Here is a 13,020-nt window from a genome sequence, read left to right as displayed (position 1 = left end):
CACAACGGTCAAGAACTTTCAATGAAATCTTCACAATCAAGGATTTGTGTCTTCGAGTATAATCTGAACATAAATCAAACATAAATCAAACAAGTTTTCATCATTTCAAGCCGTGTTTGTGTTTATCTATTGTGTATTGATTTGAGGTTAAGTTTTATGATGATCTTTGACATTGTATTACGTCATTTCATAACCACACTGTAAAATTTAGTAAAATTTAACCTAAAAGTTGATTGAATCGATTTATTTCCTTGTTGAAAAGTACAGGAAGTAGAATTTGCCGACGTACACCCTTGAACTTACCTTCGGCCGCGATTTACCTTTTAAACATTCGTGTGCGATCAGTAAACAAACGTAGAGAGCTTAACTTCCGACATTTGTCAACTCCGCTCAAACTTACAGCAATTTATAGGCAATAAACACATATTCAGCGTTATTTTATGATATAGGAACAGAGTATAAACAATTATTGTTTGTTCCCTAGGCGGGACTTTAATTATTATTATTAACACTTACTTATTTTGTGCGTAAATTGCTTTTTTATTAATTGTGGCGTTAAGGTTACTTTGGGTGTGAATAATTTGTGGTTAGGTTTAGTTATTTGTGAATATCTCGGAAACTATTTGAAATATTGTTGTTATTTTTGCAGGAATTGATTTAGAATTAAATTTTACATAAAGTAGCATAAATATATTGTTTGTAGTAGTTTATAGTAAAAAGTTATAAACATTTAAAGTTGAACTTTAAAAAATTTATAATGTTGACACAAATTAATCTATAACTTTTGTTTAAATAGTGTTATTTACATTGTTTTTTCATAAACATATTCAGAATTTAATAAAGATTATATTCCTTAAGAAATTTATGGTCTAAATTAATTAGTTTTTGTGTAATTCATTAATAAATGAACCGTTGATTAAAAATAATCGACTTGCATAAAGCGCGACAACTTTATTCCTTATTTAAACAATAAATATTAATATTATTAATATTGTGTTTTTACAGATATATTTAGAATTAAATTCTACGTTAATTAACGTAACGGTTTTGTTTATACGATTATTGTACATAAAGTTATAAACAATTAAACTTGCGTTAAGTAAAAATTTATATAATTGACACAAATTGCCTTGTAACTTTTGATAAAAACTAGCTATCGTTAATATCTTTTCATAATGTGACAAAGAATTTAATATTCATTAGATTAACGTTTAAATAATTAAAGTAACTCAAATAGTTTTCAAGTTATCAATAAAAAACTAAACTCTTGCACCGTCAATTTTACACCTGAGACTATATCTTCCTAATTTGTCGAAAAAAGTCTTTGAAACACAATTAGTTTTCTGTTTACGAGTGTTTACATTGAAAAACCTTAATTTTATGACGGTTGTTTACCGATTTTAATTTCTAAAGGCCTTAACATGTCAATTTCGAGGTTCCAAGCCTCATCTCGCAGCAATCCGAAAGCATCTTAAGTCATGTGTCATATCACGCAATCGATGACTTGTTGTGACATCAATCATCGTAAAATTCGCGGCATTAAAAATCAATCATTGATTTCTGATTTGATTCCAAGCTGATTTTTATGATTTTAATATTTATATTGAAATTAATGATGAACTTTTGCGTCGATGGTGTTCTTGAAGAAAATTTATTGTTTGACGTTTGTAGGAGGCCCATTGCGGGATGAATGTCGCTCATCAATCATCCGATGTTATTGAGTTTGAGATTATTTCGCGATGTTATTGCTTGCTAGCGGGCAGAATGCATCGTTAACACATTTGTTTGGCTTTTAAAGCGATAAATTTGGTTTTGGTTCGGTTTGGTTTGAAGAAATTAAATTTTGAGTTTTAAATGCTTTGTAAATCATTAATTTGTTGATATTTTGCAAAATTTTAATTATGTTTATAATGAAAATTTAATTAACTTTTAATAGCCGTTTGAATTTTATGGATACTGTGAATGGTTTAAAAGTTATTAACAAAAATATAAAAAATTGTCAAAAAAATTACAAGAAAAGAAATATTTCAAAAAATTATTAATTTGATCCGAATTTATACTTAAAACACCTTGTATTTCTAAATTATTAACTAAAATTTAATTGGTTTTAATGCTAGATAGATTTTAATCTGTTTTTATCAATATTGTTATCGTTATTATTGATTTTGCAAAAGTTATCGTTTTAATCACTTTAGTGATTCATCGGTTTGTAAATTGATCACTTTTTTGTTAATAACTTTTAAACTAATTGTTCAATTTAAAAATTGTAAACGCCAGATTAAAGATTAATAAATACATAAACAATAATAACTAGAAAATTGATCATTTATTGTTTGTATCAGTAATTACAACGGTTTTAAATTGAAATTTTAGTTTTTAAAAACTAAAAACTTTATTTTCTTTTAAAAATGTAATAACAACAACAATTTTACGAGTAAATGCATAAAATTAGTTGTAAATAAAAGTTAATTGAATTTTCTATCAATTACATTTATGTTTAAACATTTGTTAAATGCCATTGCTGCATAAACTAGAAATAAAATTAATAATATTCTCATACAAATACTACACTTTCAGACTTTTGAAATTGTTTACATTTTTATTAATAAAATCCAAAATAATCAACTAATTTGAATTATTTAAACGCCATTTTAAAGCCAATTAAATTTTACAACAAATAATGTTTAAACAATTTCAAATTATCAAGGTTTAACACTATTTACAAAGCTTTAAAAACAAATTTACGTCAAAACTAAAAAAAATTACACAAAACTCGAGAACATTCTAAGAAACTTTTGCTATACCGGGTGTTTCCTTGAATATATTAATATTCAAGTCCTAAAATTCAATAAAAATGTGGTTGGACCAAAAAGCACTTGACGACCTGACCTTTGACCAGTTTTGGTCGGTCCTGTCCGCGCCGTCGTGTCGCGTGTCTCAAGGCAGAGCGTCGTCCATGTTGCGTCTAACATTTTTCGCATTCCGACGTCGTGCCGTCGTAAAAATCGTTGACATTTTTTGCAAGCAAACCTTCGACGGCGCGCTAAGAAGACACTCGACACTCGCGTCGTGTCGAGCATCCGGGTGCTGGCGCCTCTCGCATTCCTCATCACATCTGAACACAAAACACAAATCGAAAAGAATAAAAAACATAAAAGCATAAAACAAAAAAATCACATAATGTAATGGTAGCTCACAGTGGCACACAATAGAACTACACAATACTTTATTCATTCTATGATAGAGGGCGTTGTAAAACACATTAAATAAATGTGTTGAGTAAAAGTTGCATTTTGAGATTTGTTTACGTTTTAAGTGGTTACAAGTGTGTGTTGTTGGTGTTTACACTTGTTGGCCGAGTTCATTAATAAAATTCGCATTTATCTTGCGCGTAGGAGTTGTAAGAGGATGAGCGCACGGATTCTCCGGCGTGGTGCCGAAGAATAAAAACATTGGCGCCGATCGATGTCACCGATTGCGAAGGAATTCGGAATTCCCAAAAACAAAACAAACAAAACAGGCGCCAAAAAGAAAACATCATGCAATCGATTATGTTTATGTGCAGGATGTGTCGGACAATGCACGCCGGCTGCAAAATATGATAAATTTTAATTTGTGTAAAAACGTTGACACTCGGACATGAATAGAAAACGAATAAAAATCCGATTTGACAAATTGCAATGTTTTCGTTATTTGCTCGTAAATCGGCGAGATCTGGTTGTAAATGGTTGATTATACATTTAAATTAAAGATTAATAAATTCTGTATTAATAGTGGTATTTAAAATAGTGGTTTGTTGTTATATTTTTGTGATATTTTTTGTTCAAAGTAGAAAATATGTGAAAACATGATTTTTTGCAATAATTTACATTTTTTGTTATAATTCTTAGAATATTTATCGGAAATTAATGATGTAAACATGTAATTAAAGATAATTAAATTTTGAACATGAAATTGTTTGGTTTTTGTAATAAAAACTTACAGGTTTTATTTTATAAGCGTTTAAACAAGTATTTTTGGAGTTTTATTTTAATTTCATTTGACAAACTGTATTGTTTTGGTTATTTGCGTGTAACTTCTGTAAATATTGTTGTAAATGGTTGATTTTACATTTAAATTAAAGATTAATACATTTTATATTAATAATAATATTTAAAATAGTTGTTATTTGTATTGTTTTTGTAATATTTATTGCTGAATTTACAAAAAATGTAAAAACAACATTTTTTGCAAAAATTTACAATTTTTCTCATAACTCCTAAAACTTTTATTCCACATTAATAATGAAAACATGAAATTAAAGACAATTAAATTTTGGATACAAATTCCTTTTGTTTTTATTCCTAAAAATTAAACCTTTTTAATTAAGATGCCACAAAAAAGCGTTTTAGTAAAATTCCACTTGATAAACCGTAAAGTTTTTGTATCTTTTATAAATATTGTTCAATATTGTTTATTTTGCTTTTAAATTAAAGTCAATTATATTTAACGTGAATAACAACACTTAAATCCAATTATTTTGTATGATTCTTTGACGTATTTCACCTTTAAACTTCAACAACGTGAACATAATTACTTTTCAGGAATAATTTAAATTTTTTACTCGTAGAACATCAAATTTTAATTAAAATTTAGAAAATAGTATATTATCTTATAGATAATTAAATTTTAAATTGAAGTTTTCAAAATATGCGCCTTTAAAACAATACTAACTTTTCTAATTCACACTTTTCGCAAAATTTAAAATTAAATGCAATCATCTACTTATTTGCTTATATTTTCTATAAAAATTATTGTAAATTGCTGATGGTACATTTAAATTAAACATATATAAATTCTACAATGTTAATAATGCATTAAAACATTGTGTTTGCATAATTTATGCTTTGTTTGCAGTTATTAAACTGTAATATTGCATTTTCTGCAACCGTTAACAATTTTGTTTATTATTCCCAGAATGTTCAATAAAAATAATTCATTTAAACTTTAAATTAAAGCGAATTAAATTTAGAACAATCTTGTTTACAAAAACAATCATAAGTAATAAATTTCAGAACTTTATAAATGTTTAAAGTTTGTACAACCCATGATAAGAGGAATCTAAATTGTAGATTATGTAATTTATTAATAACTACTACAAAACCATAACAAAATCAAAAATTTTTTACATATCAATACTGTATTAAATTCCAGACTATTTGGCGTAAAAATTTTGTAAATTCTGAGAGTTCTCCAAAAGTTATAAACAATTAAAGTTGATATTCACAAAATTTCTAAATTTGACATAAATTGGTCGGTAACAATTGATAAAACTATGTTATCAATAAATTTTAATCACCAATAGATGCAGAATTTAATAATACAGAGAGTGTTAAAGAGATAATTCAAATAAATCAATTAGTTTAAAAGTTATTAACAAAAAACTAAAGAATTTCACTACTATGAATGAATCATATAAAATTTCCATCACTTTCAACTCTTTTTAATAAATTATCAACATAACATCATATTATTTATAGCATATCAACTCAATTAAGTAATTTTCATGATACAAACAGCCGTATGAACTAATCAGTGACATTTAACACTATATGACATCATGGGTTTAGAGTAAAGATATGAAAATGAGGCCAAAACACAATAAAAACATTGATAAAAATATTATTTTCAACTTAATCATGTTATTAATTATATCCAACATAAATCACTAATTTAATCACTAATTAAAACACACAAACTACGCATCAATAAAAAAGTGAAATTTCCAAAAATCCAAAATTCTGTTGTCCTGACGCTTGTTTCATAAAAAAAGTGTCCGCTTCCTGTTTATCTGTTTATTGTTACATCTTACCTCTTGGAATCGATGATTTTTTGCTCGCGTATGCTCGAAACGAAACTAATTAACAACAAAACGCGTGTGCTGGAACGTGACGTCATGCGATGCGGGATTCCACAGTAATTTCAATAGTTAAAGCATCTAAGCATCTAAAACACGACGTGCGTCACGTTGCGCACAGGTAAAACTCGCGTTTACCTTTTTTGCGTTTAAGTGTGTGTGTGTGTGTGTGTTGAATACACAACTTTGTTCCAAGTCCAACCAACACTTGAATGTTGAGTTTGAGTTTGAGAGGAGAAGGCCGCGGCTATAAAGACGACGACGAGTGTGAAACGCACTCAATTCACAGCCAGCAAGCAAACCACGCACAACACGCGAGTTTATTTACAACAAGCAATCCGCTATTTGTGTGTAAAGTGTATTTTAAGTGTGAAAACTGAGTTTACGCGTTGATTTAATACGATTATTCGTATTTTGAGAAGAAGAAAAAAGAAGAAAGTGTAAGACATTATTTGTAATTGTTGTTTACTGAAATCCGACTTGTCAAGATGAACACGCAAAGACGCAATTCGTTGTGTTGCGGCCTACTTGTCGCCATCTCGGCCGCCGTTTTCATGGCGGAGGATGTTCAATCGGCGGCGATTCCCATGTGGGAATATTTAAGCAAGGATGAAAAGGTGAGTGGTGACATTCTTTTACTAATAACTCGCGTAGTTTTTGTCCGATCTTATTGAATTTGGGCTTAAATTAAAGAAGAATAAATTTTATATGATATACAAGTTTAATTTATTCGAATAATTTGTTGTTAAACCGAGAAATCGTCCTTTTGTTGACAAACAGTAGAAAAATTACTTATTTTACACTTTTGTTTATAATTGTTTTAAATTCAATGATAATGAAACAAATTTTATATGAAATGAAAATCAATTAAATTATCTTTCATTTGATATTAGTACAGTATAATTTATTTATCCGGAAGTATTGTTTAAATCTTGATAAACTTGAAAAATTAATCGAAGAAATTTTTAGTTTTGGTTTACTGGAACTTATTTGCGTATAACTTTTACAATTTTAGTGCTATTTATAAAATTCTTATGGTGATCTACAGCTAATTATATTACTAATCAGCCAAACCAATCATACCTCTAAAAATACTGATTATGTAATAATAAATTAAGAATATAATCAACTATTACTTCAAAAAAGTGTGAAATTGTAAATTTGAAGCATTATGAACCCAAAAATTAAATTAACTTAGTGAATTTTGCATAAAACTATAAATAATTTATGTGTTTATTAATTTTATAAACAATTAATAGTATTTGTTGTTGTTTAATTTTATTTAAATACACATTTTCCGTCGGTAAAATAGTTTTATGACTCATAAAAATGAAACCGTTTACGTTTTCGTTTATAAGTTTTTTGTTTATGGGTTAAATTAAACAAAATTAGCTTCAGATTATAAACAATTAAATTTTCTATTTAAATTAATAAAGTTTAAACATAATTAAATTAGTTTTCATGTATTTTAAAGCAGTTAAAGTTAAAAGTTAAAATAAATTTAACTTTTTACAATTTTGTTAATAACTATTGAACAAATCCATTAATAACAACAAATTATATATATTATATATCAACTTAAAGCCATTTAAATTATCTACGATTTGATGTAAATTGCTTATCAATTACTCATTTGGAAAGCTAATTAATATTAAATTAAACTCGTAGAAGTTAAAATATTCTTCAAAAATTTTACTCTGTGCACTACGAAACATTTTCCTTTATAACTTTTACAATTTAACATCTATTTATAAATCTCCGGCGGTATTTTATAGCCAATTAAATCCCCATTCATGTGAAATCAAAACATCTCGAGAAAACCACCGATTAATTCCTTTAACTGAATGTCAATGTCGCAAAACACTTTACAAATTCACATTCAAATAACTTGAATAATTTTTCCATTACAGATGTCTTATTTATACTCAATGTTCGCCAATCAAGTGGAAGACTTCTGCGAGTTCAGCGACATGCACAATTGCAATCGTGAGCTGTTGAAATTCGGCCTCGGCAAGCTGAAGGACATGCCTGAAGATCATCTGGACACGATGGATCCATATCAGCGCGGTGCACACACACTCAGTAAGTATTTATTCCCATTCAAGATGACCTTTATCATCACGACTCGCATCTCAATGTTAACAACCCAATTCTATACAGATAGATAATCATCTCATTGTTGCGCATCGCGTATTATTCTCAACTACGGCGCGAATTAATTAAATGCACGCGGCGCGTCGGACTTTGCCTTGAACGCTCGTAAATCATTCGATCAAATTGTGCAGCAGATTTATATTTAAATAAGCGATAAACATGCAATACGCGTACACGAAGCCGGAACTCGCCTTGATCTTTTCTTGGGTATTTCCACGCCTCAAGGAGAAGGAAATATCAATCATAAAAATGTTAATCTGAATTAATTGGTTGCACTTGGAGTGATTTAGTTTATCGCGTGCAGTTGCTGCTAATTTGTTGCTGGAGTAATGATGTCGGTCTTAAATTAAAGCCAATTAAATTCTGAATAAATTATAGGTGATTACTGGAGTCTTAGATGATTTTAAACAGGAGAAATTGATGTTTTTTAATGTATTGAGAAAACGTGATTTTATGTTTTGTGCTATAACTATGGTAAATTGTGCGATAAAGGAACAAATTATATATGAAATGAAAGTCAATAAAATTACCTTTAATCTGATAGTAGCAAAACCTAATTTGCTTATCACCAAGTATTGTTTAATGGTTGTTAAAGTGAAGGTATTAACCGTTAAACATGTTGCATTTTCTACTAGTAAGTTGCACTTGGAATGTTTTAGTCAATCGCGTGCAGTTTCTGCTAATTTGTAGATAGAGTAATCATGTTAGTCTTAAATTAAAGCCATTTAAATTCTGAATAAATTATAGGTGATTATTGGTGTTTTAGACGGTTTTAAACAGGAGAAATTGATGTTTTTTTTTTATTGCAATTGGAAAACGTAATTTTTTGTGATTTGCGGTATAACTTTGTTGATAACTATCGTAAATTGTGCGATAAAGAAGCAAATTATAGATTAAATGAAAGTCAATAAAATTACCTTTAATCTGATAGTAGTAAAACCTAATTTGCTTATTTGGAAGTATTGTTTATTCGAAGTTTAAGTTGAGGTATTAACCGTGACACATGTTGCATTTGCTACTAGTTGCGCTTGAATTGATTTAGTTGATCGCGTACGGTTTTTGCTAATTTGTTGCTAGAGTAATCATGTTGGTCATAAATTAAAGCTAATTAAATTCTGCATAAACTACAGTCAATTACAATCATTGAAGATGATCGTAAACGGGAGAAATTTATGTTTTAATTACGTACTTGAAAAAAAAGTATGTTTTTATGTTTTTATCTATAACTTTGTTAATTTCTACGGGAATTTAATGATTAAAAAAGTTTATTATAGCTAATTAAATTCTGATTAAGTACATATTATCAAATTATCTATGAATAATATTTCACATAGAGAAAACTCAATTTAAAATACAAAAAAAGTAAAAATTGTTATATTTTACAATATTGTTAATAACTTTTGTGTAATGCTCTATAAAAAAACATATTATATACTCAATGAAAGCCAATTAAATTATGTATCATTTGATACTAATACATTATAATTAACTTATCAGGAAGTATTGCTTAATTGCAGTTAAAGTCGAAGTATTAAACTGAAACATGTTGCATTTGCCTTCAATTAGTTGTGTTTGAAATTACTTAGTTAATCACGTACAATTTCTGCTAATTTGTTAGCAGATTAATTAAGTTGGTCTTAAACTAAACCTAATTAAATTCTGCATAAATTGCAATTAATTGCAATCATTCTAGTAGGTTTTAAATCAGAGAAATTTACATTTTTCTAACTCTTCGACCAAAAGTGCAAAATTTTACGTTTTTCTCTATAACTTCATTAATTTATATTCAAACTCAATTACTGTACTAGTTTATTACACTTAATGATCTCCTAATTAATCACCATCACCTTTTTATTGTACACAATTAGCTATAATGTGTTTCTTACATGCTTTACTAATGATTTCTTATTTTTTATTCCAGTTTGGGATTCAATGATGGAAGGCCATGAAATGATGGACAAAGTAAAGCAACGTCGTCCATCATCTGCCACCACTAATTACCGCACAACCACAGCCAAACCCAACTCATATGAAGATGACCAATTCGCATGGAAAACACCTGCCAACAACGATTACACCGGCGCAGCTTCCGCCAAGATCGAAACAGTTGTCTATCGTCTTCCACCTCCCAAAGGATTCGTCATTACCAACGGACCATCTCAATACGTGAGCCCTAAGGGAGGATATGTCCCTCAACAGACAAATAACTACCAAGGTCAAGCAGTAAAAGTAAACCAAGCCCAACAGTTTAATTACCAACAAAAACAACAATTCACTACTCAAGATCATGAAGATGATATGGCTGCTGGTGATGGCGCTCCATTGACAGGACCTATGGTTGTGAAGGTCCATTTGGATGGCACTCCTGTCCAGGAGAAGGCCAGTTTACCCCAGGATGAAGACCTCAAGCAGTACAAGATGTCAAAGGCAAAGATTCCAACGTTTCACTAAGATTCAACGCGTTTGATGTGAAGTGCCTCATGTGCTGTGATATTTATGAACGAAAACTCCTCCTAATGTTGATGAAGAAGCAGGATTCTAAGAACTCACTGTATATAGTAGTTGATAGTGCTTAGAAGTGCGTTGAAATTGTTAGGAATTAGTTGATTATGCTAAGCGAACGCGATTTAACTTATTTGAATCACAGCTCTCAAGTGAATACTCGAATCTATGCCAATTTTATGTGTGTAATTGTAAATAATCTATGTTTATTGTAATGATGTTTAATGTGTAGCCGGTAGATGATAGATTTGTGAGAAAATGTGTTCGTAATTTAATTAACGCATGAATTTGCATGTTGCGTGTGTGATGTGGGTAGAATTATTATTTAAACATTGCTTTTCATGTGGAATTGTCTGTTTTGTTGTATAATGTGTGTTTAATTGTGATGTAATTCTAATTATCTATTAAATATTTATGGCTTTTAGATATTGTGTCTCTGTGATTTTGTTCTGTTTTGTATTGAAATGCTTTGAAATTTTATAAAAACACGCCGTAGTAAATGACTTATAAGTTGCTAACCGTAAGGGTAGTTTGAAGTTACTTTATACTATTTTATAGCTGAAGAGTTTATCTTTCATATGCACTATATAATCACTCTGTAGTATGTCAGGAAGTGCTCCAAAATGGCCCTTGAAGTTGCACTACTTTGTGGTTTTGTAAAAACACCCAGTGGAAAACAGGCTATAACTTGCGAACCATAAGGGTTGTTTGAAGTTTCTTTACACTGTTTTATAGCAGAAGAGTTTGTCTTTCATGTGCGCTATACAGTTAATCTGTAGAATGTCAGGAAGTGCCTCAAAATGGCCCTTAAAGTAGCACTACTTTGTAATTTTGTAAAAATACCTAGTGGAAAATGGGCTATAACTCGCGAACCATAAGGGTAGTTTGAAGTTTCTTTATACTATTTTATAGCTGAAGAGTTTATCTTTCATGTGCGCAATACAGTCACTCTGTAATATGTCAGGAAGTGCCCCAAAATGGCTTTTAAAGTTGCACTACTTTGGGATTTTGTAAAAATACCCAGTGGAAAATAGGCTATAACTCGCGAACCATAGGGGTAATTTTAAGTTTATTTATACTATTTTATAGCTAAAGAGTTCTGTGCGCTATACAGTCACTCTGTAGTACGTCAGGAAGTACCTCAAAATGGGCCTTGAAAATGCCCCTATTTTTGGTAAAAAATGGGTTATAATTTTCAAACTATAAGGGTGATTTTAATGTTTCTTGAAATTACACACTAATAAATAACATTTTTAAAGTTTTAATAATCTTAATTTTGTATTCTTAATTGTATTTGTTTTCAGATTTCAAAAATTAATTCTTAATTATAAAGACGTCGAAACTTGTTAAAAATTTATTATCCTAATCGAAAATCGGACTGAAATCGATCGAAAATCCGTCGAAAGTTTTCCACCTCCTCGCACATTCTGCTATCCTATTAGCAAAAATCAATTTTGTAGTTTATTTCGCCTCAAAAATTAATTAAAAACAAATCTATTAGTGCCCTCTTTCTATGATAAACTCTACTACAACTGCCATTTTTAAAACTCAAAGTATACGTTGCGCGCTAGATTTAAATTTGAGGTCGAAACTCTTACAGCCTCCTCGCACATTCTGCTCTCCTAATGACACAAACTGATTTTTAACGTTTTCACAGCGAAATTTTGCTCGTCAAAGTCGACAAAATCCTTATTGTTATTAGGATCACAGAATGTATGAGAAGGTGTAAAAGTTTTAAACAAACTAGCGCGTCTGTTGGCGAAGATGTGAACTATTTTGTTACAAGCTTTAAAGTATTACAGGACTCTGTAAAGGCTGTACTTTGTACTTATTGCCAAAAGAGGGCACTAGTATGCACTATTACCTAAATTTTTAACAATTTCAAAGGATTTAGACTTGGAAACATGCTTGATTAAAAGAGGGATTCTTAAATAAATAAATTACGATGAAGAACAATGAATTGTTTTATTTCTGCCTTTCATACACATTTAATACCCTCTTTGTGCCTGAGTCGTCTAGTAGTCCTGTTGCATCTCTTCAGATCCTTTCACCTATAATGCAAATAAATCGATTCTCTCTCAAACAAGCTACATAAATGTTTAAATAAACAAAAGATAAATGTACTTGCTCAATGCAAAACCAAACATTTGTCTGTATAGCGTCCCTCGCCATGGAAACAGATAAAAATGAAATGTTTGTATCCTAGGACACGCGTCAAGGGGCGTTTTGGCGCATGCAAAACAATATTTCAATTTACATCATCAATATACCATCAATTTACAATAATAAATGGTAATCAGCAACATTATCTGCCCGAAGAAAACGCTCACATCGCAGAAATGGATTCGAAGAAACGACTCAACTTCTGTGTCCACCTTATTACAACCGGACTGCACTTACAAAAACTACAAAAACAATAAACAAGCATTACTAGAAGAAGAAAGCTACACAGGCACAGATTCAGAAGA

The 13,020-nt window shown here is 29.7% G+C and overlaps 1 protein-coding gene across 1 annotated transcript; it reads left to right on the top strand.

Moving 5' to 3' along the window:
- The first annotated feature begins 6,167 nt into the window (after positions 1 to 6,167).
- On the top strand, positions 6,168 to 10,976 carry Reg-5 (Rhythmically expressed gene 5). The gene is made up of 3 exons (XM_065315023.1): positions 6,168 to 6,513; positions 7,807 to 7,978; positions 9,972 to 10,976. Exons 1-3 carry the CDS (start codon positions 6,385 to 6,387, stop codon positions 10,499 to 10,501), a joined length of 831 nt encoding a protein of 276 aa, XP_065171095.1. The 5' UTR covers positions 6,168 to 6,384; the 3' UTR covers positions 10,502 to 10,976.
- The last annotated feature ends 2,044 nt before the right edge of the window (positions 10,977 to 13,020 follow it).

The sequence above is a fragment of the Atheta coriaria genome, unplaced genomic scaffold (genome assembly GCF_025399875.1).
Source record: "Atheta coriaria isolate IRGN ID8LTWV9N9 unplaced genomic scaffold, Caltech_Dcor_3.1 hic_scaffold_2_pilon, whole genome shotgun sequence".
Lineage (NCBI taxonomy): Eukaryota > Metazoa > Arthropoda > Insecta > Coleoptera > Staphylinidae > Dalotia > Dalotia coriaria.
Note: the sequence above shows the minus strand (reverse complement) of the source record. Positions and strands in the feature narration are given on the sequence as shown.

What these genes read in the sequence shown, in the direction of transcription:
- Reg-5 (XM_065315023.1), top strand. Translation starts at nt 6,385, where the DNA reads ATGAACACGCAAAGACGCAATTCGTTGTGTTGCGGCCTACTTGTCGCC. An exon ending in ATTTAAGCAAGGATGAAAAG is followed by an intron (nt 6,514 to 7,806) that starts GTGAGTGGTGAC and finishes TTTCCATTACAG; the next exon opens with ATGTCTTATTTATACTCAAT. An exon ending in GCGCGGTGCACACACACTCA is followed by an intron (nt 7,979 to 9,971) that starts GTAAGTATTTAT and finishes TTTTTATTCCAG; the next exon opens with TTTGGGATTCAATGATGGAA.